Source organism: Mustela erminea, chromosome 5 (genome assembly GCF_009829155.1).
Source record: "Mustela erminea isolate mMusErm1 chromosome 5, mMusErm1.Pri, whole genome shotgun sequence".
NCBI lineage: Eukaryota > Metazoa > Chordata > Mammalia > Carnivora > Mustelidae > Mustela > Mustela erminea.
Window position 1 is genome coordinate 40,542,841 of NC_045618.1, and position 22,679 is coordinate 40,565,519.

Consider the following 22,679-nt stretch of genomic DNA (forward strand, 5'->3'; position numbering starts at 1 on the left):
AAATATGCAAAAAATGATAATACTAAATCATCTTCTTTTGGAAACAGGGAAAATAATACACAGCATCCCTCCCAGAGACTTACTTTCTCGTATCTTCCTCTTCTTGATGGCCTACAATGATCTCCTTTAGTTTGGTCCAGTATTACCATATGTCCTGGACTCTTGGAACCTACGAGGAAAAAAAAGTAGATAAACAAATGCCTAAAAAACATTTCATTAAAAAAGACAATAAATGTAATGTAAAAATGCTGAATTCTTAGATAGCCAGATATTCACAACCAGTGCAAGAAATTTAAAAAAAGAACCTACTAACTCTATCAGAATGTAATTTGTCCAGTTTTAAAAAAATAACTCAACACACAAACATAGATACTTTCTGCAATACCAAAAGATCCCAACTCAGTTAAACAGCTACAAATCAGTGACCATTTACTGCCAGTCCAGGTCTCCAGCAAAGGGGCTCAGCTGAAAAGAATACATCTGTTTCCCAAGGGTAGAAAAAAAGACAACTAGTACTACTGGACCTCCTTTTCTACCACAGTGACATCTAACAACAAAATTAAAATATTTCTCTGGACTGCAATCTCAGGTCTTCCCTTCCACTGTAAAAATGAAGTAGTAGAAAGCATTAGAAAGGGACTGAGAAGAAAGATACATAGCATACTTATTCGCTTCTTTTCTTCACTTTTTTTAATCGATTCTGAAGTTTGGCCACTTGATCCATTATCATTCTTCTCGTCTTTACCTTCTATTTTCTTAGGCTCCTTGCCTTCTTTTTTTTCACACTTCTCAGACGACCTTTTCTCTTCCTTTTTGACAGAGGCTTGTGTCCTGACCATACCACCCAAGAAAACAACACAGTGAGAACTACTTCATCAGGTTCCCAGAAAAGTCTACATGCTTATCAAAAAAATAAATCCTTACTTGCTACTTCTATCACTCATATTTTTTTTGTCTCCAGAACCTCTTGAACTACTCTTTTCATCATTTTCTTTCTTCAGTTCTTTCTTAGAAGGATCACCTTTAACCTGAAGGTTTAAATAGGATACAAAACAAAAAAGTAAGTTAACATTAATGATCACAAACAGTGTGCTTCTAGGAGAAAATCTGGAAAACACGGAAGTAAAAAAATAAAATACTTAAAAAATTATACCAAATTGTACTCCCTACTGGTATAACCTCTTGAAATTGAGCATTAGTGGCCCTCAAAGTAACCTCCCTCTTATACGCATTTAGGCAAGCTTACTTTTTCAACAGAAATCAGCTGTCCGTGCAGCTCAGTGCGATGAAGATGGGCAATACATCTGGACACCTCTGTGCTTGAAGACATAGTTACAATGCCATAGCACTTTGCCCCAGGACTTCGAGCATTTGTAACTACCTTTGCACTCAGAACCTACAAGATAAGGTAACACTTTACAAAGTTTTACAACTACATACATTCTAAAAAGATCAAACTTCAGAACTAAGACTATTCAAATAAAATGACTACTCAGAAGACAGAAATTCATAATGAAGGATAAATTTAGGATATATATTATTCTGTCTCATATTCTTGTGATCACTATCTACTTTGTTTTAAATATGTAGTAAATATTCAGGGGAACAATTTAAAGTGTCAAAAAGCAATTTAACCTAATTTTTTCTTATTAATTTTTTCAAATGTATAGCCAAAACAGTTAGTCACATCAATGAAATTGGCACAATTAATGAAAGCGAAGAAATAATATTCTCAATTATATCTGAGCCAAACCTTCCCCTATCATAAGCCCACCCTAAATCTCTTAAAGGGAAGGAAAAAAAAAGGGCAACTTTCTAGAAAGTTTCTAAATGATTGTTAACAATTTTCTATAATGAGTAACTATTAATTTCAAAAAATGAATAAAGAATTATCCTCATATAAAACAGCAGTCTTTAAAAACACTCCCTACAAAAATATAATCTAAAGAGACACACTTTCCAGTCTGTGCTTTTAAGATTTATACCAATATCAAAGTGACAAATAATTTAAATTCTATAAAATAGTTAAGAGAGACAAGGGATGGGTGAGTAAGAAGAAAAGTGATCTAGTGCTGAGCAAAGAGAAAGACAGACATAATGCCATGAAGAAGTAAAGAGGGAATTTAGGAGGCTGTGTGGTATGAATGGCTGGAAACTATCAGCTTTTATCTCAACTCTGGGAAAGGCAGACTTGCCCCAACAGCAACCTGATTTTTAAGCCCAAGGTCTTGTTATAAAGTGCATGGTGTCCTTTGCACAGTTTTAGTCCCAGGAAATGCCAGCATTAAAATATTGGTTTTGGATTTCTGACAATAAATCACCAGCGCTGACCATGCAACTACAATTCTCAGTGTTCTATATCTGACACCTACAAGAATCCTTAACACTCAGGTGACTCTTTATATTAGAAGAAAAAAAAAAAAGACTCCTAAAATCAAGAGGATAGATTTTTAAAATATTCATTAATGGTCATTTGCCAATACTGGTCATTAATTTAATAAGTATTCCAAAGCCCACTGTGTGCATACAAAGTATAGCAGATAAAGTTTCTGCTATCAAAGAGCTTACACTGGAGATTACATATGATGTATAATGAAAACCAAAAATAAATGGTAGAAAGCAGTGACTGCCATAAGAGAGAGAGATCAACTGCAATGCAATTCAAAAACTATTAACTATTATTTTAGTCATTTAATTATTTACTATTCTTCTCTATTAGGTCTTTCCCTTATATGCCAGGGAAACCTTTCCTAATGAACCAACTATAGTAAACCCTCCCCTTTTTGCTCTCTTAGCAACTCTTTCCATCATAGCATATATCACAACTTAATTAAGTATACTTTTACCAGTTTTACATTTTTCTCCACTACTGTATTAGAATCTGTATGATGACAGGGACATTAGTTCCCACCCGACCCCCAAACTCTATATCCCATGGTCTAATACTAGTCTACCTATATTTTCCAAATGATCAGATCAACCTCAGATACTCTAGTTTCTAGAGAAATCATGATGTATGTGAAAAACAAAATGCAGTTTTTCACTGAAATAGGCTCAAAATACAAGCTTTTAATATAAAGAGCCCCAGGGCTCCAGGTGAGATTTTATGACAAAATTCACCAGTACCACAGAACTCAGTAATTATGTCTATACCAGTCCTGAGAAAATCAAGAAATTGGAAGGTTTTATATAATACCGTTTTGAATATAATCCCCATTTCAAATGGAGATACTAGAAAGACAGATAAAAAGTGTACCTTTCCATATTTGCCAAAGAGGTTCTTCAAGTCAGCAGCTTTGGTATTAGAAGAAAGTCCACTAACCCAGATATTTTTAGTTGAGCTTCCACTGCTACCACTAGTACTACTTGTACTTCCTAGAACAGATTTAATATCAGACATTTTAGCGTTTTAATTGGAAATTCTATTTCTAAACAAAATTATTAGGTCCATATGCTTTCAAAATTATAAAACCCTCTTTTAATTTAGTTATGATAGTACAACCTTGCTGTATCAAAAGCCTATGAATTTGCTATTATTAAAATCAAACACAACAGATAATATAGCTAGTTAGGAAACAAGTCTGAACATCTGTATACTTCCTAGTGCATGAGTTTCACATCAAAATGGGTAAACCATGAACTACAGGTCCTGGACTTTCACTGCTAAGTTTAATCATTTAGAATCTACCACTGCACTGAATACAAACAACCAGAAAACAGTCATCAAGAAACTTACAGACTGCTTAATTACCCACATCTGTTCTGGGCTTTAGATCCTGAGAAATTGGGAGTGTAAGAGGGAACAGTCAAAGCAAGGGATAAACTATTTCCAAGAATTTAAACGTTTAATAACAAAGACTAACCAAAAGCTCAACTTCATTACCTAGCAGAGAAAGACTAAAAATGAAATTATATGCAGCTAGTTAACTCTGGATTTAATAAGAAACAATTTTCTAAAACAAATTTAATTTTAAGAATAAAATCAGAAACCTCAAAATCCTTTAGAATAGGTAAGTATAATGCCATATGAATCATTTTTGTACTACTTCCATACACAAATTATGGTTTCATAATAGAGATGCCATTTCTTAGAATACAGGCCTACTCAGTCACCCTCCAATGCTTTTCCTCAAACATGCTATTCTAAAAGGGAAGCTTTCATTCATTTGACTTTACTTGGAAAACAATTCTTAATCCACTTTAACAGTATGTAATAATTAAAAGTAACAATTTTTATAACTTCAGGTTATTATATGTACAAAGACTAAAAAATTTCAATGCTTTAGAATATTACATGCCGTAAGTTTTAATTGAAAAATTACTGTCCAGTGTAGACTTATATGAAGAGACAACACACAGCTGACTCAAATATTTTAAATATTAATGGTTGCTGCATTTCTACTCTTAAAAAAATGCATCAAAGGATCGATACTAACAAGAAGTACATGTATCTTTTTTATATTAGCAATAACATTTGAGCCCAGGTATTTCTCTTACAGAAAAAAAATTTTTAGTTAATAGAAAAAAGTTACCATTTAACCAAGACCACTAAGTTTGTGAATTTACAGGGTAACACTTAATAAAGTTATTATATTTTGTCCATTAACCAAAACTGTAAGGGATATAAGAATTGCAATTAATTGTCAATCACTAAGATTTCCAACTATAAAAACATACCAACAAAGTAACACTAAATGAACCACAAAACAGATTAACATTCGCTAAAGAAGCATTTCAGGACTTTGCAGTACCTGAATGGTGTTCTTTTCCCTTAAAATGCTTTCTTTAGAAAACAAGAAATGTTCTTCAAGTAGATGGCATACGTACAAGACGAGACTATAGTGCGCAGCCATGAAATAACCAGACATCCCAATATCAGATATTGCATCTTTAAGCTTATAACAATGTCAAATAAAACTAACTTCCAACACAATACTCCCATCAACCCAAAATAAGTCAAATTAAGAAACAGATCTTCAAGAATCAAAATAATATATACTGGCTATGTTATTAGAAGTGTGCCCTGGTTTAAACAATGAAAAAAAGCAAAACCAAATGTTAGAGACTGATTTTCTCTTAATACTAGACTCCACAAATAGAGGCAAATATTATTCACAGTACATCTCCTAAAAGAACAGGGAAAAAGTTGTGCTGGTACGTAAGGGATACAAATGACTACAATTAAAGATAAAATACTTCTAAAATTATAATGTAAGAAAATGAAATACCCACTGTATTAACATTCAGTACAGTTGCTTAGAACGCAATGTGAAAAACACAGACTTTTAATATATTCAAACCAGTTTACAAAATAAGTAATTAAAGGTAACGCTTCAATCACACCAGGAGTTTGCGGAAATCTATTTAACTCAATAGTTTACAGATAGATCCACCCCCAAATGTTCAGTATGTCAATTTTTAATGACTAAAGGTCAAAGGAAACCCCAGGAAATTATTACTTTTTAACAAAAATGTGCAATTTACCACTGAAACAAACAGGAAAAAATCCATTACCTTTGTCATCTTTGGATGATGTCTTGCTGTCTTTAGATTCCTTTGAAGAGCTAAAGAAGCAAACCACCAGAAGAAAATTGAAAACAAAAAAAACAAAACAAAACAAAAATCGAACAGCTTGATATTGACTATATTTCAAACTAGTACTATTCGTACAAATTAACAATTCCAAAGGCCTAGATTAGGTTATTTGAGCAAATGATTCCCTTAGGATTCTTGCACTGATTTTCCCCAAGATGCCTGAAGATCTATATTTTCTGACAATTCTATTCAGTGGATATATGGCCATCTTCTCCAGATTTCAGGACTGGGACTTGACTTCATTTTGTGTTCTTAGGACTGATAGTTGTTCATTAACCATCATCACAAGGATTTTTAAAAATAAAACACAAAAAAATTGTCAATTTGAAAAAAAAAAACCAAAAAACAACCAAAAAAAAACCAAATATATGCTGACAATTCGACAATGCAATCAGTAGGACACACTGCATATTACGAAGATCTTGAAATTTTTTTAAAAGTAACTTATGACGGTCAAAAATATTATAGGCAGGATCATAAGTACTAATTACTGTACATGGTCTTGAAGCCACCCCCTTAATGTAGAGTGATCTTATTGAATGCTGGAATTCAGTATCGTAAAGAACTGACATAGAAAAACAAACCTCTTTGCTTGACCAGAGGCCCCAGTAGACGAGGGCCCTTTCTTCAAAGTATCCTTTTCTTTGTCTCCAGATTCTGCTTTCTTAGAACTTTCTCTGGCTTCCTTCTCGACAGGATCACCCTTCACGCAGTCTTCCTTCTTACCATCTTTATGGTTCGCATTCATCTCATAATCCTTGCTTTCCTTCTCCGGGCTCTGTGCAATGGCGTCCTGCCCATCTTTTGGCTTACTTGCTTCAGAATCTGTAATTTTCACATTTTTACCTGTTTCTAGGAGGTCATCACCATCAAAATCCAGAGTGATGGCATCTTCAGCCTGGATTGTGACCGAGATGTTGTCATCCTCAGCTTCTTTCACAGGCGCATTAGCTTCCATCTCTTCGTGAGCTGTGTGATCAGCCTCAGCTAGGTTCCCTTCTGAAGGAAGAGGTTTAGATACTTCTTGTGTACCATCACCAGAACCTGCTATATCTAAGAGGATTTAACAGGAATAAATACGGCAAAACAAGAAGTTTAAACAATTTCATATTCATAAGCTAGAATAGGACCTAGAAAATATAAAGCCAGTTATTAGCACTGATGGAAGGTTAGGGGGAAAAAAAAAACACAAGGGTATTAACTAACATAAACAATCCTTTACCCAGGATCACTTATTCTTCATGGAAAAAAGGATCTCTACATACAAATACCAAACAACAAAAGTGAAGAAATGGTTCCATCCTGAGGATACCAACTCTTCGTTTGTGGTTATAAGTTAATGGCATATGGAAGATTTTGTTTCCCTCCATGAGGTAAGTGACAAATGTGAAGATTTGTTATTCAGTGTTCGAATCATCTTGGGTTTAACCCTTGTGACCTTCAGAACTCCCATGGTGACATCTTGAAAGGTCACAGTCTGAGGACAATAGTCTTCACAGTTTTTCAGGGCCCCATCCTTTTCATTCTTCTTATTCAATTCTTGGGTAGTCCAGAATCCTATGGAAAACTGCTACAGAAGACTCCAAAGATGGCCTGCTCCATAATGTTCAGGAAATTGGTTATTTCCAGTCTTCATCCTGTCCAGCCAGTCCTGCAATTATCATTTTCGAAGATGTCTTGCATTCCCCCAAAATGGAAAGGCTTCGGGCATGTGATGTTTTTCAGTCAGTAGCTTTACTTCATCATCACTTTTTGGACTTTTTATTCTGCCTTGCTTAGAACCCTGCTCCATGTCCTTTCTAGTCCAAAGGAGGACCTTTGACTTCCATCCAAGAACTCTTCCATCCGTAACCTCATAGTGATCAACACATTACTATTGACGTCCCTGTAATTGTATTGGATGAGCCAGTTCTCCTAAACTATGAAAACTGTTGGAAGACTGTATGAAAGTTTCTCCTTGCAGCAAACAAAAAGTCAGTCTCCTGGTGACCCATTTTTAGGACTGGTTGTACAATTCAATATCCATTACACTCTAGGACCCCAATAAGCACGTATGAGTTACTGCAGTGCCAGTCTTAAAGGACATTATCAACTTACCGTATGCTAGAAGTTATTTTAAAACATAAAATTAAAATTGGGTTAAATAAAATATGGCGATGTCCACTACAGTAACTGATATGTACCAGTAAGTTAGAACGTATCTTTAAAGTTAAAAACAAAATTAAAACCAATTGAAAAATAAAATCAAGATGCTAACTTAATTCACTAAATTGATAAATTTGAAAATAAATTCATTTCAAAAATAAGATTTCAAAGAAGGAATGTTTTATTTTTACATAATTTACTATTTCTCTAAATGTTAGCAATTTTTAAAACTCTACTTGGCATCAAACATACCTTTCTCATTTTCTTCTTCCTCACCATCCTGAAATTCAAAGAATAATCAAATGTAAAATGAATTCGCTTAAAACTAGATTTTAGTAACAGCACAAAAGCAGTGAGGTTAAACTGGTATATAATTTAATAATATTAATTAGGGACACCTATCACTAACAAATATAGGATATTCCAATCAGAACGAGAGCCCATTTAGAGAAATGTGGCACATTAGCTGGTGGTTGTGGTTTCAGACAAAACAGGAACATCTATCAGTAATTAGGTCAATTATCAATTGGATTAGTTTCAGTATTCAAAACTAGTTTATAGAATCTGAATCTTAAATCAAAGAGTTGCCGAAAGACTGACCTGATTATCTTATGTGACTCAGTTAAAAAGCACAAGGGCGTGCTATTCAAAATACTACGAGAAAGTATACTGTGAATATATACACTTTCGAGGGCTTAAATGCACATTAATAAAACAAACAAAAACCCTTCCAGGCATCTCAGAAGAGGGGTGACTACAAGAATAGTTATTTTCAAATTATTTGTTCCTTTTTTCTGTTGAAAATGAATTCACAGCAGTCACATATACCCTGATGGTCACTTTAATGTTTTTTTTTTTTTTTTTAAGATTTTATTTATTTATTTGACAGAGAGACATCACAAGTAGGCAGAGAGGCAGGCAGAGAGAGAGAGAGGAGGAAGCAGGCTCCCTGCTGAGCAGAGAGCCCGATGCGGAACTCGATCCCAGGACCCTGAGATCATGACCTGAGCCGAAGGCAGCGGCTTAACCCACTGAGCCACCCAGGCGCCCTACCCTGATGGTCACTTTAAAAATGGTATTTGCACAACAGGTAATCAAAATCATAACTTGTGCTGTTTTAAAAATATGACTGATTTTAATTTTAAAATACGTGGTCTTTTCACTTAGTCTAAAATTAAGCATGTGCTAGCATGAAAACAGGAATACCTAAAGGTATTTTACCTTTTTCTCTACCCAGCAAATACTGCAAAACCCCCTGGAGGTAGTCAAAGTCACACCAAGGAAAAAAACCAACATTTTCCCCAAACTGAAGATCATAACAAATAAGCAAATATTCATTTAATCTCAGGAAAGAAAAAAAAGGTTAAGGGATATTTTAATTTATAACTTTTAAAATAAAAGCTGAGTAGCACCTGGGTGGCTCAGTCAATTAAATGTCTGCCTTCAACTCGTGTCATGATCCCAGGGTCCTGGGATCGAGCTCCGCATCAGGCTCCCTGCTCAATGGCAAGCCTGCTTCTCCCTCTCCTATTCCCCCTGCTTGTGTTCCCTCTCTCGCTTGCTCTCTGTCAAATAAATGAGTAAAATCTTTAAAAATGAAATAAAATAAAATAAAAGCTGAGTAGCAGCAGATCATTTTCAGTCAAGGTGGTGTGACGCTACCACAAACAAAGCCTTAGAGTGGAGGGTCTCAAACTGAGCCTGTATCAGAATCCCCTGGAAGGCTTGTTAAAACAGTTTGCTGAGCACCAACCCAGAGTTTCTAATTCAGGTCTGGAAGCAGGGCTTGAGCATCTTCATCTCTAACAAGTTTCCAGGTGATGCTGATGCTGTTGGTCCAAGGACTACACTTTCAACAACTACTGCCTTAGAGTGACAGCCTAGTAGTGAAAGAAGACTTTAAACATTGAACCGTAAACAAAACTTTAAATGGCGTATTTATCTTGCAACACAATTTAAGATTCCAGAAAAGCATGCATTCCTTAAAAATGTCAAATACCTTACCGTACGTTCAAAATTACATCCGATAACCACATTTCTAAGAAATCACTTTAAAGGCTTTTTCAACTTTCAGCTAACATGTAAGTGCCCCCGAATTATGGAATGCCCAACTGTTTTACACACTAAACATGAAGGAAACTAAAAACACTGAAACAACTAAGCCACAAGCTTAGGAAGTAAGAGTCCAAAACTAAGTAGATTACTGATTTATAATAGCAAAGTGAATTATTTGAAGTGAAGTATTATCACGTAAGTCCATTATATTATGTTCTAATAACCTCTTTACTGTTGTTCTGTTGAACCAGAATTTAGTTTTAGTCATTGTTTCTAATCTGCAACATCTGGAAAGGAAAGAAAAATGCTTTCACTTGGGTAGAGTGACAGACAATGGCAGCAAAGAAAGGATGAAACTGTCGAGTTATCTTTTTCTTCCCAATTCTTTTAGTTTAGTAATTAGTCTTTTGGCGGGGAGAAACAAACTGGAATATCTTAACTTTTACTCAAGACAACAAATGAACTTAAAGAATGCAACTTGCTGCTTCTTTATCTACCAACAGCACACAACTTCCCAGTTATTCTTTTAGAGTTACGATATTGACAGGTTCAAGAAAAAAAAAATGGCCAAATTATCTCCTGTTTTAAAATGTAAAAAGAATTAAATACTGAGATGTAAAAAAACGAAATCCTTTCTGCTGTAATTCTACCAATTAGAAATGTTATTTCCTGCTGCTAAAATAACTGGTAAGGTTTGCATTACTTTGCTGAAGAGCTTTTAGATATTTATCCTAATTATTCAACATGCCTTCCAAAGGGGCTCATACATAACATATTAGTTTCTCAAATTAAAGGTAACACTAGTTTTACTACATATACTTAAATGCCCCAAGAAGAGTCTGGCCCAGCTTCTGGAAAATAAACCCAACTACGGCTGAGGGTAAAGCACAGAAACCACTAGGGTTAGTAGAAAAAACGAGCCACAGATCAGCGCAGGCTTTGCAGTGCAGTGTGTGGACACAAAGCACTACTAAAGTCAAACCTTTGGCCCTAAGCAAGCCTAAAAGTCCTCGTAATAAGGAAACAAAACAAGAAATACAACAAAGACAATGGGAGACTTTTCCCATCTAAATGATACAAACAATATGCATCTTATCTGAAAATTATTTTCCTCCACTGAAAACAGGGTTTTTTGGGGAATGAAAAATACAGTAAATCAGTAACAACAATGTAAAGCATTCCCTTATATTTTTTAGTTTATCTTGAAAAAATGTAACATTTCACATATGAAAATGAAGAAATGCTTTCCGTAAGGTAGGAATTCATGTTGTGTATCTTTGTAGCAGGATCTACAACCCTTAGTCAAATGCCAAAAGTCACATACAAAGCTTCTCTATTTTGCTTTCACCCTAGGAACAGCAATGATGAGACAAAAATGAGCAAAGGGCTTATTTTTCAGTTAATGAAGTGTTTACTATATATATAGTATGTAAGTATACACATACACACGTGTATATTCTATGTGTGTATATATGTATATATACACACACACACTCATTTTACCTTCCCCTAGGTTAAACTTGTGAGACATGTAACATACATGTACTATGTAAGAAGATCTCCTCTGGAAAGCCTCCTTTCCCCTGATTGTATATAAACACTATATTCAGGGGCGCCTGGGTGGCTCAGTTGGTTGAGCGACTGCCTTCGGCTCAGGTCATGATCCCGGACTTCCGGAATCTCGGCCCGCCTCGGGCTCCCAGCTCCTTGGGGAGTCTGCTTCTCCCTCTGACCTTCTCCTCTCTCATGCTCTCTCTCACTTATTCTCTCTCAAATAAATAAATAAAATCTTTAAAAAAATAAACACTATATTCAGCCTGATTTAAAATAAACCTTCAAAATAACCTTAAACCACCAACTGCCCACTATCTATCTGGCAGTAAGCTAAAGGTCATAGGAAATACAAAATAAGTACTCAAATAAGTACTCAAAATAAGCACATGATAAGTAATCAATAAACACTTGTTGAATGATTTTACTGAATAAATGTAGTGTGAGACACTATTATTTTTAGATGGAAGGAATGAACGAACTGCTCACTTCCATGTATGTAATAGGCTTAACTGCGGCACTGTGTAAGTACAGTGGAATTCGGAAAACAACATTTGCTAGCATGCAGTTATTTAGTGAAAAGAACACCAAACTAGACATCCTAAGACCTGGGTATTTATCCTATCTTTACCACTGAAACAGTTGTACTCTGTGGTATTGTCATCCATCTAGCTAAATTTTATCCATAAAAGAGAGATAACCTATGACCAATACAGAATACAAGTAATTACATAAGATAATGGATGTAAAAAGTTCTCTGTAAACCATAAGGCACTACATAAGAGATATTAGAGAAAGTTTTATGGAGGAGATACAGATAAATCCGGCTTTCAAAGTACACAGACGTCATAAGACAAAAAAACAGGTATCAAATTAGTGAAACATAAAGGGCAAGGGCAAATAGGAAAAGGAATATACATGGTGTGATCACAGAAGACTGAAAAGACTGAGGTTAGAGGAAATTTTTAAGAATTAAAGCACTAGCAAACAAACGTTTTTTTGAGAAAAATTTCTCCCAAATTCTCAAGTAATGGGTATCTTCAAGCTAATACAATATCACAAATAACCAGACTGCATATGTACTAAGTGCCATATCTATGACCAATCCCAACATCAATCCAGCAGGTAGAAATTATTATGTTTATTTTACAGACATAGAAACTAAGAGAATCTGCCCGAATTCATAAATTATTATAGGTAACTAATACAAGCACAATTTGAACCAAATTCCATGTAGTATAACAGGCTAATGCTTAAAGGTCAAATATTTAAAATCCAAGCAAGCCTGAAAACTGGCTTGAGTGAAGGGACTTTTTGAATGCATTTTTCTCATAGCTTTGATTTGGGAACCATGTACATATTGTAAACAGTTATAAAATCAGATTTAATTTTCCAGCTATTCTGAATTATATACTCACAAAAAGTTACAGATCCAATTTCCTTAAAACCAATACTTTAATTATTGAAAATTAAATGAAACAAGTCAACCTAAATATGTATGAGTTGGTGATATAAGCACAGAGAGCAGAACTAGTCTAATAGGCAGTTAATTGTTCATTCCCAGAAGGATCCATCTTTAGGACAGATATAACAGGAAAAAAATCTTAAAATTATTTTCAGTAATCTTTTTGGTAGTGGTGTTGGTATTAAGTTTCTTAGACTGTTGTATGTGTACTGTAAGACAAAGAAAATGATTGACATAGAAGTATCCCTATGACCTCAAAATCTATTTAACTTAATAGCAAAACCAAACCAAAAACCACACACATTCACTAGCACTGTACATTGGAAGAAAAGACCTAGAAAACATGAAAACCCAGTAGCAATGAACACCCCTACTACTGAGACTAGGTTCTTGAGAACCACTTACAACTAAAAGGAAAAAATGGGTACTTAGGTCTACAGAAGAAAAAGGAACATCCTTACATACGAGAAAGCAATCAAAAACTACTAGGATCATGTTGAAATGAAGAGGCTCTCACAAGCTCCAGATGGGGCCATTTGAACACTGAACAACAACTACAATGAACTTACACATTAAATACATTTAAATCCATAAATTCAAAATGAAACAGAAAAAAAGGAAATATAAAAAACTCAGTAGTCACTGTTAAAGATGGTAATGAACTGGCTCATTATTCCAAAAATTGGTAAATAAAAGGAAAAGCATCAGGCTTAAATATAGATGCTGCCTTTCCTTTGTAAATGGTACCACTGAGTAACCAAACAGTATGAGATATTTCTATCTCTAGGATCATTCCTAATAAATAAGGAAAAAATGATAGAATGAGAATATCACCACCTTGATCCAAGGGCTATGGATCATCAATGCTCGGTACAATCATCAAGTATAACTAGACATTATGTGCAGCCAAATGGAAAAACATGACACTATCTATGAAGTAGTGGGTATGTTGGGGTGGGCGTGGGATACCCTGCAGTGGATAGCAAGCCTCTAGATCCCACACCCAACTTACTAATTTATAGAGAATACAGTAAACAAAGAATCATGTTGAATGACTCCCCAGAAATGTAATCAGCAAAAATCTCGACTCCGGAAACCCTACAAGCAGGGATAGGCAAACTACACTAGATGCCTCTTTTTGTAAGTATTTTTACTGAAACAGCCATATCCATTCATTTATCCTGTTCATCTACCCACTGTCTGTGTCTGTTTTCACAAAACAATGGAAGAGTTGAATAGTTAAAACATAGATCATATGGCCCACAACAGCTAAAATATTTTCTACCTAGTCCCATTAAGAAACTCTGCCAATGGGGTTATGGACATTGGGGAGGGTATGTGCTTTGGTGAGTGCTGTGAAGTGTGTAAACCTGGCAATTCACAGACCTGTACCCCTGGGGATAAAAATACATGTTTATAAAAAAATTTTTAAAAATTAAAAAAAAAAAAAGAAAAAAGAAACTCTGCCAAACACCCCGGGCTCTACAGAATACACAACTCAATTTCTTCACCTACTGATCTTTTTAAAGAGGTCTAATGAACATTTCATTCAAACACAATGGGTACATCTTATTTGCATCTGGATTCAAACAAAACCTGTAAAAACAAAGAGCAAAACAAAAACTACACACAATTGAACATTTGAATACTAATTAAATATTTAATGACACTAAAATCTTATATTAGGAGTAATAATGTAAAAAATAAAACATTACTTTAGAGATACATCATGAACTTTTTAAAGCAATATATGACGTCAAGGATTTGTTCCAAGAAACAAAGGGAAAAGTGAATGGAGCTATAAATGAAACAAGACTGTCCATGAGTTGTAACAGCTAAATCTGGGTGATGGTTACACTCTATGTATTACACTCTATTATTTAATGCCCACAGTAAGACGATATATTCACTAAGCATGTTTAGAAGCATTAGAACATGATGAAACGTAGATACATTGACATATGTTGTTAGATGTTCCACTCTGCATTATTTAGAAGGAGAAAAAAGGTCATTTTACTTAAAGAAAACTTCTTTGAAGATGTACCCTCCCTATCTTTTGATACAATCAGGCGATACTTGCCTCTTGATGAGAACGAGTAACTGTTCTTTCATTATCAGGATAGAAGGGGAGCAAGGCCATCTTCAGGCCATAAAAATTTATTAAAATTAGAAAACGGCATTCATTCCTTAAGATACTTTACTTCCATCTGCTAAATTTTCATAATACATACATAGTTTATTATGAGAATGGGGACCCTTAGATATGATTGGTGCCTTTATACAACTTACAACCTGTACAATTTCAGGAGTGGCCATTAGTGGAAATGAACAAGCTATCTACTAAAGAATATGAAGAGCTCAACTCTACCTTCCTGCAAATTTGTAATGTAGAAAAGGTACCCCCCCCAAATTTGAGAAAGTTAATTTTCCTCACCTAATCTTTACCACTTAGAAATGAACCTATGCATAGCTAGTACATGGAACAAATCTATAGACTTTCACAGTCCTAACATTTCCTTCTTGAATATTCTCAATTATGACACATTTCTCCCAGAAATGCAGTTTCTCCCCCACTGCAATAAATGCAGAGAGCCAAGATACAACCTAACCAGCATTTGTGGCTCACCATCATTTCAAAGGCAAGAGAGCTGCAGGAAAGAAGGCGTGCATGACCAGAGGTAATCAGCTAAGCAGTGCTAAATATGAACCCCACTACATACTCTTCTAGCGAATATTAACTAAAGAAATAACAGACCTGATCACAGATTTTTCTAAATCTGAGAAACAGAGGAAACTCCAATCTCTACTTCAAAGCATACGATTTAAAGAAAATAGATACATGAACAAGGCTTCTTGAGTATAGATATGAGAAAAGAAAAGGATAAGCTAAAAAAAAAACATTGTTGCAACTGAGCTATATAAATGTGTTTATAACCCCTATAAACCATGCTCTAAAATATACGTTATATAAATCATATATACCAAAAAAACACAATACGCAATAGAAGTGCACTCCTTTTCTACACACACACACACACACACACACATCCCCCAAGTAAATCTCTAGTACAGAGCTTTTTACCATTTTTACACTATGCCCATCCTAGGTGTTAAATTAGCAAAATCTTAAATAAAGCTTTGAAAAGGATATTAGTACATTTAAATAATTAACTTCATAGCAAAGTAACAGGAAAAAAAAATCAAGGAGAGTGCAGACTTCTCAAAAGACTGGTAACCAGAGTTGTTTTTTGTTTCTATTTTTTTTTTTTAAACAGAAAGGATGGACTATTTTTATTTTTCTTCTGAAAATGGTAGGAACTTTGTTATAATATCTTCCAATTACCTTTGTGGCAACAGAATTTCAGCTGCCAATTTTAACTGTTTCGTATATGCCACATAAATAATTCAGTATTGAGTTTATGGCAGTTTTATGAATTAGAGGATTTTGAAGTCAAAATAAGATTCCTTTTCCAAGCCCTTCCACCCACAATATCGTATTCATAGGACTAAATATAAACTTACTTGGGCTGTTAGAAAGGTATCATCTTCACCTTCTTGAGCTTCAATTTCCTAAGTAAAAGGGTATACAATAGCTTTGCTTTACAAAATATCTGGGTAACATGAGAATGCTTCTATGCTCTACCCAATTATCACTTGCCTTGTGTTCTGCCATGTCTATGATACCATGTATACTAAGTCAATGCTTAATAATGTAGACTATATATTTTATGCCAACATAAAAATAGTCACGTTGATAGAGAATTAGAAAAATCTCTTGAGCCCTTCATTTATTGAGCTAGGTAGAACAGAAGTATTCTAAGCATGAACATTAACAGCACCGACTCCCTCCATAATCCACTGGCTTTCTTAAGACATACTAACATACTTCAAAGCAGGACAAATGGTCTCTTTCAAACAAAGAAAGTATTTTTTTAAATTATATGTCTTTAAATTAAACTTTCCTAAGTAATTCCCCACCCTTGATAATAACCAAAGAAATGCAAGTTAATCTTTTAGCTCTACTAAAGTAGCAATGGATTAAAAGCTACCATCAGTAGTGTTGGCAACATCAGTGACTGATACACTCATCCATAGTGGAGGAGAAAACAACTTCAATGTAAATGTCCCATATCAAAGGAGTGGCTACTCAGTCTAGTAAGTTACGGTGTAACACAAGCATTATGAAGTTATCATGGTATGTCATATAGAACAAATAGCAACTAAAGGTATGATAACTACTATGTACAAATATATACAAATGTGGAAGATAATAAGCCAAAATTTAAAAGCTAGTAGGATTCCAGGTGATTTATAAATTCAAAATTTTCTGAAAATTCTGAGACTTCCACATTGAACTAGAAAAAATACTTTTTATTATTTATTACTTAATTTATCTGTTCACATTTTTAAAAAACTGTCTAAAGACCTGACTTTCGATGTCCTCTTTTTCTATATCTTCTATTGCTTCTGCCTCTATTAATTCATGAGTTCTCTTGTTCTCTTCTGTAGAAAGTGACTCCTTGGAATGTACAGTTTCTTCTTCATTTTCACCAAATTCTTCAGAGTCCTTTAGTTCATCATTTCCATCCTGTTCATGTGCCTCTTGATTCTCCAATTCACAGTCCTTTTAATGGTAAGAAAATTTGGTACAGCTAGAGGCAAAGCAGTGCAGGCTATCCACCAAACGTTTCTGGTAATTTACATGTCTACCTGTTTTAAATTTTACCATATTTTGACATTATTCCCAAAGTCAAAGTTCAATCATTTGACCTTACATAGTAACTGTGTCTTTAAAAATAGAGGGAGTCAAATTCCAAAGTCACTGAACCATGCATCTAAGTTCCCAAACCTCTCACACTGAGATGCGCACTAACTGGATTACTACTAGAGATGCTCTCAAGTTCCGGTTATTTAATATTTACCAAATCACATCCCAGGAGCTTTCCTAGAAGATAAAGCTTCACAGAAATGACTTGATTTCTCCATGTGCCATAGTTTGATTTAACTTCAAAAACTCTGTGAATCTTACATATTATAACAAGGTTTATTTCTAATTAATAATAAGGCACCCCAACTGTTATATTCTGTTCTTTGGAAAAAAAAAAAAAGCAAATCATTAATGTATTTGCTTTGAAATCTATCACTGTGCCACAGTCTCAGTTAGGCAGGGGAACACAGGTTGGGATTGTCTTGGTGAAGGAATTCTGTTTGCCCTTCAAAGTTTATCAATACACAGTACTACAGCAGAAACAAAGAAAAGCAGCAGTCTAATTAGTTTCCTCTTTAACTGCAAAGAAAGGGTTGAAAGCGATGAACACTTCCCCTTTCCATGTTCTTACGGTAAATATAACAGATTTAAGAAAAGGCTTCGGGATTAAAAGGGGGAAAGGGCAGGGGCATGACTATTAATCATTCAAAACTGAACTGCAGTGAGGAAATAGAAATTTCTGGGGAGGCGGGCAAAGGAAAGGAATAGGATTGTATTGTGAGTGTGAAGTACTTGGGAGCAGGGCACATCTCTGGAGGGCAGGTTTAACCAGCCTCACCACGTTTGAGTAAGGGAACACTGGAGGTTGCAAACAGAGTAGGGGACTGTATAACAATAGTAAATGCAACAACAACAAAAAAAAAAAAAAAAAAAAAGAAAAAAAAGAAAAGCAACCAAGGGAAATCACCCAGGGAACTTCATCTACGAGTGCTAACTCCAACCATTCTCCTCTTTTCATCTACAAATGAAAGCAATTACTATACTATTTACATCTAGGTAATAGGTGAGATTTACTCACCACTACAGTATAAATTCTAGAATTACCAATACTGAGAGAGAAGTATATTCACTTAACTTCTATCAAATACATCACGCATGCCGGTACTCCCAAAGCAAAAAAGGAAGTACAAAAAAACTGAAGATTTATTTAAATTGGACTTTTTTTTTTTAAAGCTCCTTTGTTCTTCCAGACATTATGACCAGGTTCATTTAATAACACAAAGGTATCTTTTGCAGCACACGCAAGAGACAATACTATTATGCGAAATAGAAGTATATATCTCCTAACATTTCAAATGAATGTTAAGATTTTTAATGAAATGTAGAGCTAAAAGTTAGACCTTTGAAAATTAAAAATTTTTACTAAGTCACAATGTTTTTCCAGCTTAGGGATAATTTTTGCTTACTCATAACACTCACTAGTGAAGACACCTGGAGAAAATAAGAGTAAAGGAACAAACCTAAAAGAAGAGGTATCACAAGGATAACAGAATACAGAGACCGGACTGCTCCAAAAGTCTCAAACAAAAACTGACTACGGGCATGCAATCATCAGTTTTAAAGGCTCCCTGGGCAAGTATTTCCTAAAATTATCTGATTTCAGGGTTAAATCCTCAACCACATGTTTCTTCCTCTATGTGCATATGTACCCTCAAAGTGCAAGGTGCAAAATGTGGGAAGCGTGGTACACTCTGTGCTCTGTGTGTGCATGTAATGTGGGGGAGGGTAGAGAGTTAAGCAGCAGGTGAGATGGCCAGGTGAATGGATAGGATCTCACTTCATGGTAGAGCACACAGACATCCAGAGACGTTAACGACCATATGGACTAAGTGTATACAGAAAGCAGAATATATGGGGTATAAATGGATATAATTTAGGAGGAACTCTGCTCATTTAAATAATTCCTGCAAATGCCATGCTACTTAAGACCTAATGATCACTAAGTAGCAGATCACGTCAGTAAAAAGAACCCCTAAAACAAAAAAACCTGTGATTAAAAATAACTTCTGGAACTGCCACAGCTGCAGTTAAAACTGTACACATTACTTTTCTGGCTGGTCAGTTTTGAAATACATTCATTCTTAGCCAAAAAAGACCTGGCTTAAATTTATCTTTAAAGGGCAAAACACATTTCTTAATTTGCTCTTTACTAAGTAGCAACACATAAGCAATCTTCTATCTCCATTTTAAAGACTACCTCAATCTAAGTTCTGTGTATTTTATACAAAAGCTAAATGGAATAGGCAGATGAAAATAAACTATCAATACCCTTAGTGCAGTAACTTCTCCAGGAACTAACATATCATTTGTCCTGCAGCTGTTCCTCTGGCCCCTATGTCGGACTTCTACTTCCAGGCCTGGACCAATATTACTTTTAGCTCTCTGTCTCATGTAACTAAAGACAAAGTCATTTATTATATTTCTCAACTATGATGAGATTAACAATACTACATTAAGTCTCTATTTTACCTCCATACTTCAGGATCTATTATTCAAGTAAAATGCATGAATTCATCATGCAAAATAAACGTCTTAACCTGAGTAATTAACACTTTACCTTGACAAAAGCATCATCTTCCACAGAAGCATCTCCACTCAACTCATCTGCTTCCTGTTTTTTACCTGCGAAAGAAGGAAAATGGGCTAACAACCAATATTTTATTACTTTAAAAGTAAAAAACATTCAGAAGAGTTGACCCCACAGTATCAATCACTCTCTACTCCCAAATCATCTGACAAAACTAATGCAAACTCCTTATAAACCACCTGCTCATAGCTGTCCCAAACAAAAAAGCTTTATTAAGAACATCATACTGCCTCACTAAACTACACAAATCATCCTAATATAAACCCATCATCTTAACTGACTTGATATATATAATACAATTTTCTTTATGACACTCAAATTCTCTTATCTTCAATCCTTCCAGAAGTAGCAGCACATTTCAGTGGTGTTCTGAGTCTATCACCAGATGCCTCACAGCTAAGTCAGATGTAAGACAGCTCCTGTCCCCCACAAAGTCGTCCCTAAGTGCTACTCTTCAACAAGCTTTCTCTGAAATAAAATCCTAATGCTTCAATCTACACCGTACAGTCCATCAGTTGATTCTATATTGCCTCGTACTCTCAAATAAATCTTGCTTCACCATTTAAAAAAGAAAATTCCTTAAGTACAAGTGACTGCTTTTATGCTTATTTTGTATTTCTCCAAACTATACGCCAAGCAATGGGGCTTGGCGCTTAACAAAATGACTGATTTAACTGACTTAAGGCAAGGAGAAATACTTCAGACTGAAAACTGTTAATAGCCTCCAGATAGACTACCGGCCTTCCCCCACCCAACTCGCATCTTCAAACTACAAATCGGTGGTTGGGACTTCAAAAATGCTTTCCACCGTTAAAGAAATATATATTTTCCACAGAGCCAATGCTAAAAGTTTATGTTTTCGGGCTACTTCACAAAAACCTACCGAACAAACCATGCATCAGAAATGCTGTAAAAAGCACAGCTGCCCAAACTTTAATATCGATGATTTTTTAATTCATTTATTTTGAAATGTGAATGGATGTTCTTTCCTGAGCCCAACTAATCATCAACTTTCCCCTTTATCTAAAACAGGGACTGCCATGTACCTATCTCAAGTAGAGAGTTTAGGTTTAAGGTGGCTGTAAAAAAAAAAAAAAAAGTCAGTGTACCTCCCTTTCCCGAGTCTCAAAAACCTCTAGCTTCCATGTACTCCTAATTCGAAACCCCTTCCTTGAAGGAGAAATAAAAAGGCAACAAGATTCTAATCCTTCCAGGTTTGTGAAAAAGATCAAGACTAAAAGTGGAGTTTTGTTATTTTGTTTTTTTTTAACTCACTGAGGTAAAAAGGGGTTGTCCCAGTCTCTCAAGGGTTTACATGAATCAAGAGAGAAAGTGTGGAGCTTGTGTGGCATTTGGTTCCTATTTAGAATGCTGGTGTATTTTCTTAGGGAAAACAGAAATTAGAAGTTATTACAAGGGACAACTAACAGAGTCTGCTGGTCGGAAAACATTTATTACTATATTAAAAAAAAAAAAAAGTGCAGATGTTCCTTCCCCGAAAACAGTATCAGATGAAAAAGAGCTCACTAAATTCTTCCTTCACATTTAGAGGAAACTCCATGTTATAAAATCTTAAAGATGCTTCTTCATGGGAGAAATAAATTTTTTAAAAATATAAGACCCCAAAACACACCACCAAGTAATCTACAGAGTAGAGTTTTGGGGGGAATTCTTTCAGAACATTTGCAAACAGTATTTACTCCTTAAATTTGCAAACCATTAAAAAAAAAAAAGTTCAATTGATTTTCCCAAGCACCCTATGGTACTTGGGGTAGGTAATCAAAATCTTAGGAAAAAGAGAAAATGAGCCAGAGAAGTTAAGTAGCTTGCCCAAAGCTAGTAAATGGCGTTGTCAGAACTGGAAGCCAAGGCTTCTCATTTCCAGTCCAAAGTTCTTTCCACTACATCCTATGACCTACTTAAAAGACATTATCCTAGTAAGGCGTGGTTCATTAACTCAGTTTAAAGATACTATCTTTGAAATGGCAGCCTTCAGCATTAATGACAAACTACATATGCTTTGCACACTCCTGGTCAATTTCACTTGCCTTAGTTTACTTAAAGGAAAACCAAACTGCACCACAGCAACAAAACGAACACTGGCAGTCACTATCACTGCTTAACTGGCTTCCATGGTCCAAGCACTAGGATAAACGTTTTCTATACAGTAATGTATTTATTTAATTTATTCTCCTAACTACTCTGAAACTATTATCCCCATTCTATAAAAAAGGGAACTGTTGCTCAAAAGCTAATCAGATTACAAAGCTAGTGAAGGCAGTGCTTCAGTTTATTTTTTTATTTTTATTTTTTAAAGATTTTATTTACTTATCTTTATTTTTTAAAGACTTATTTGTGGGGCACCTGGGTGGCTCAGTGGATTAAGCCTCTGCCCTGGGATCCAGCACAGCATTGGGCTCTTTGTTCAGCAGGGAGCCTGCTCCCCCACCCCTCCGGCCCCACCTCTCTGCCTACTTGTGATCTCTTTCTCTCTGTCAAATGGATTAATAAAA

General features: G+C 35.1%; 1 protein-coding gene across 10 annotated transcripts in view; it reads right to left on the minus strand.

The window, feature by feature from the left end:
- The window catches only part of SLTM (SAFB like transcription modulator), a 44,657-nt gene that overhangs the window by 12,662 nt on the left and 9,316 nt on the right, over positions 1-22,679 (minus strand). For 2 of the 10 annotated variants that reach the window (XM_032342683.1, XM_032342691.1), the window contains exons 3-13: positions 20,137-20,201; positions 17,238-17,435; positions 16,334-16,381; positions 7,993-8,020; positions 6,180-6,648; positions 5,515-5,564; positions 3,257-3,375; positions 1,247-1,396; positions 925-1,028; positions 665-831; positions 84-169 (exon numbers count right to left, since the gene is read on the minus strand). In XM_032342683.1, the coding sequence (XP_032198574.1) occupies positions 84-169; positions 665-831; positions 925-1,028; positions 1,247-1,396; positions 3,257-3,375; positions 5,515-5,564; positions 6,180-6,648; positions 7,993-8,020; positions 16,334-16,381; positions 17,238-17,435; positions 20,137-20,201 (1,484 nt within the window). Of the gene's footprint in view, positions 1-83; positions 170-664; positions 832-924; positions 1,029-1,246; positions 1,397-3,256; positions 3,376-5,514; positions 5,565-6,179; positions 6,649-7,992; positions 8,021-16,333; positions 16,382-17,237; positions 17,436-20,136; positions 20,223-22,679 lie in introns of all 10 variants that reach the window. The other 8 variants (XM_032342682.1, XM_032342690.1, XM_032342685.1 and 5 more) reach the window with 7 other exon arrangements.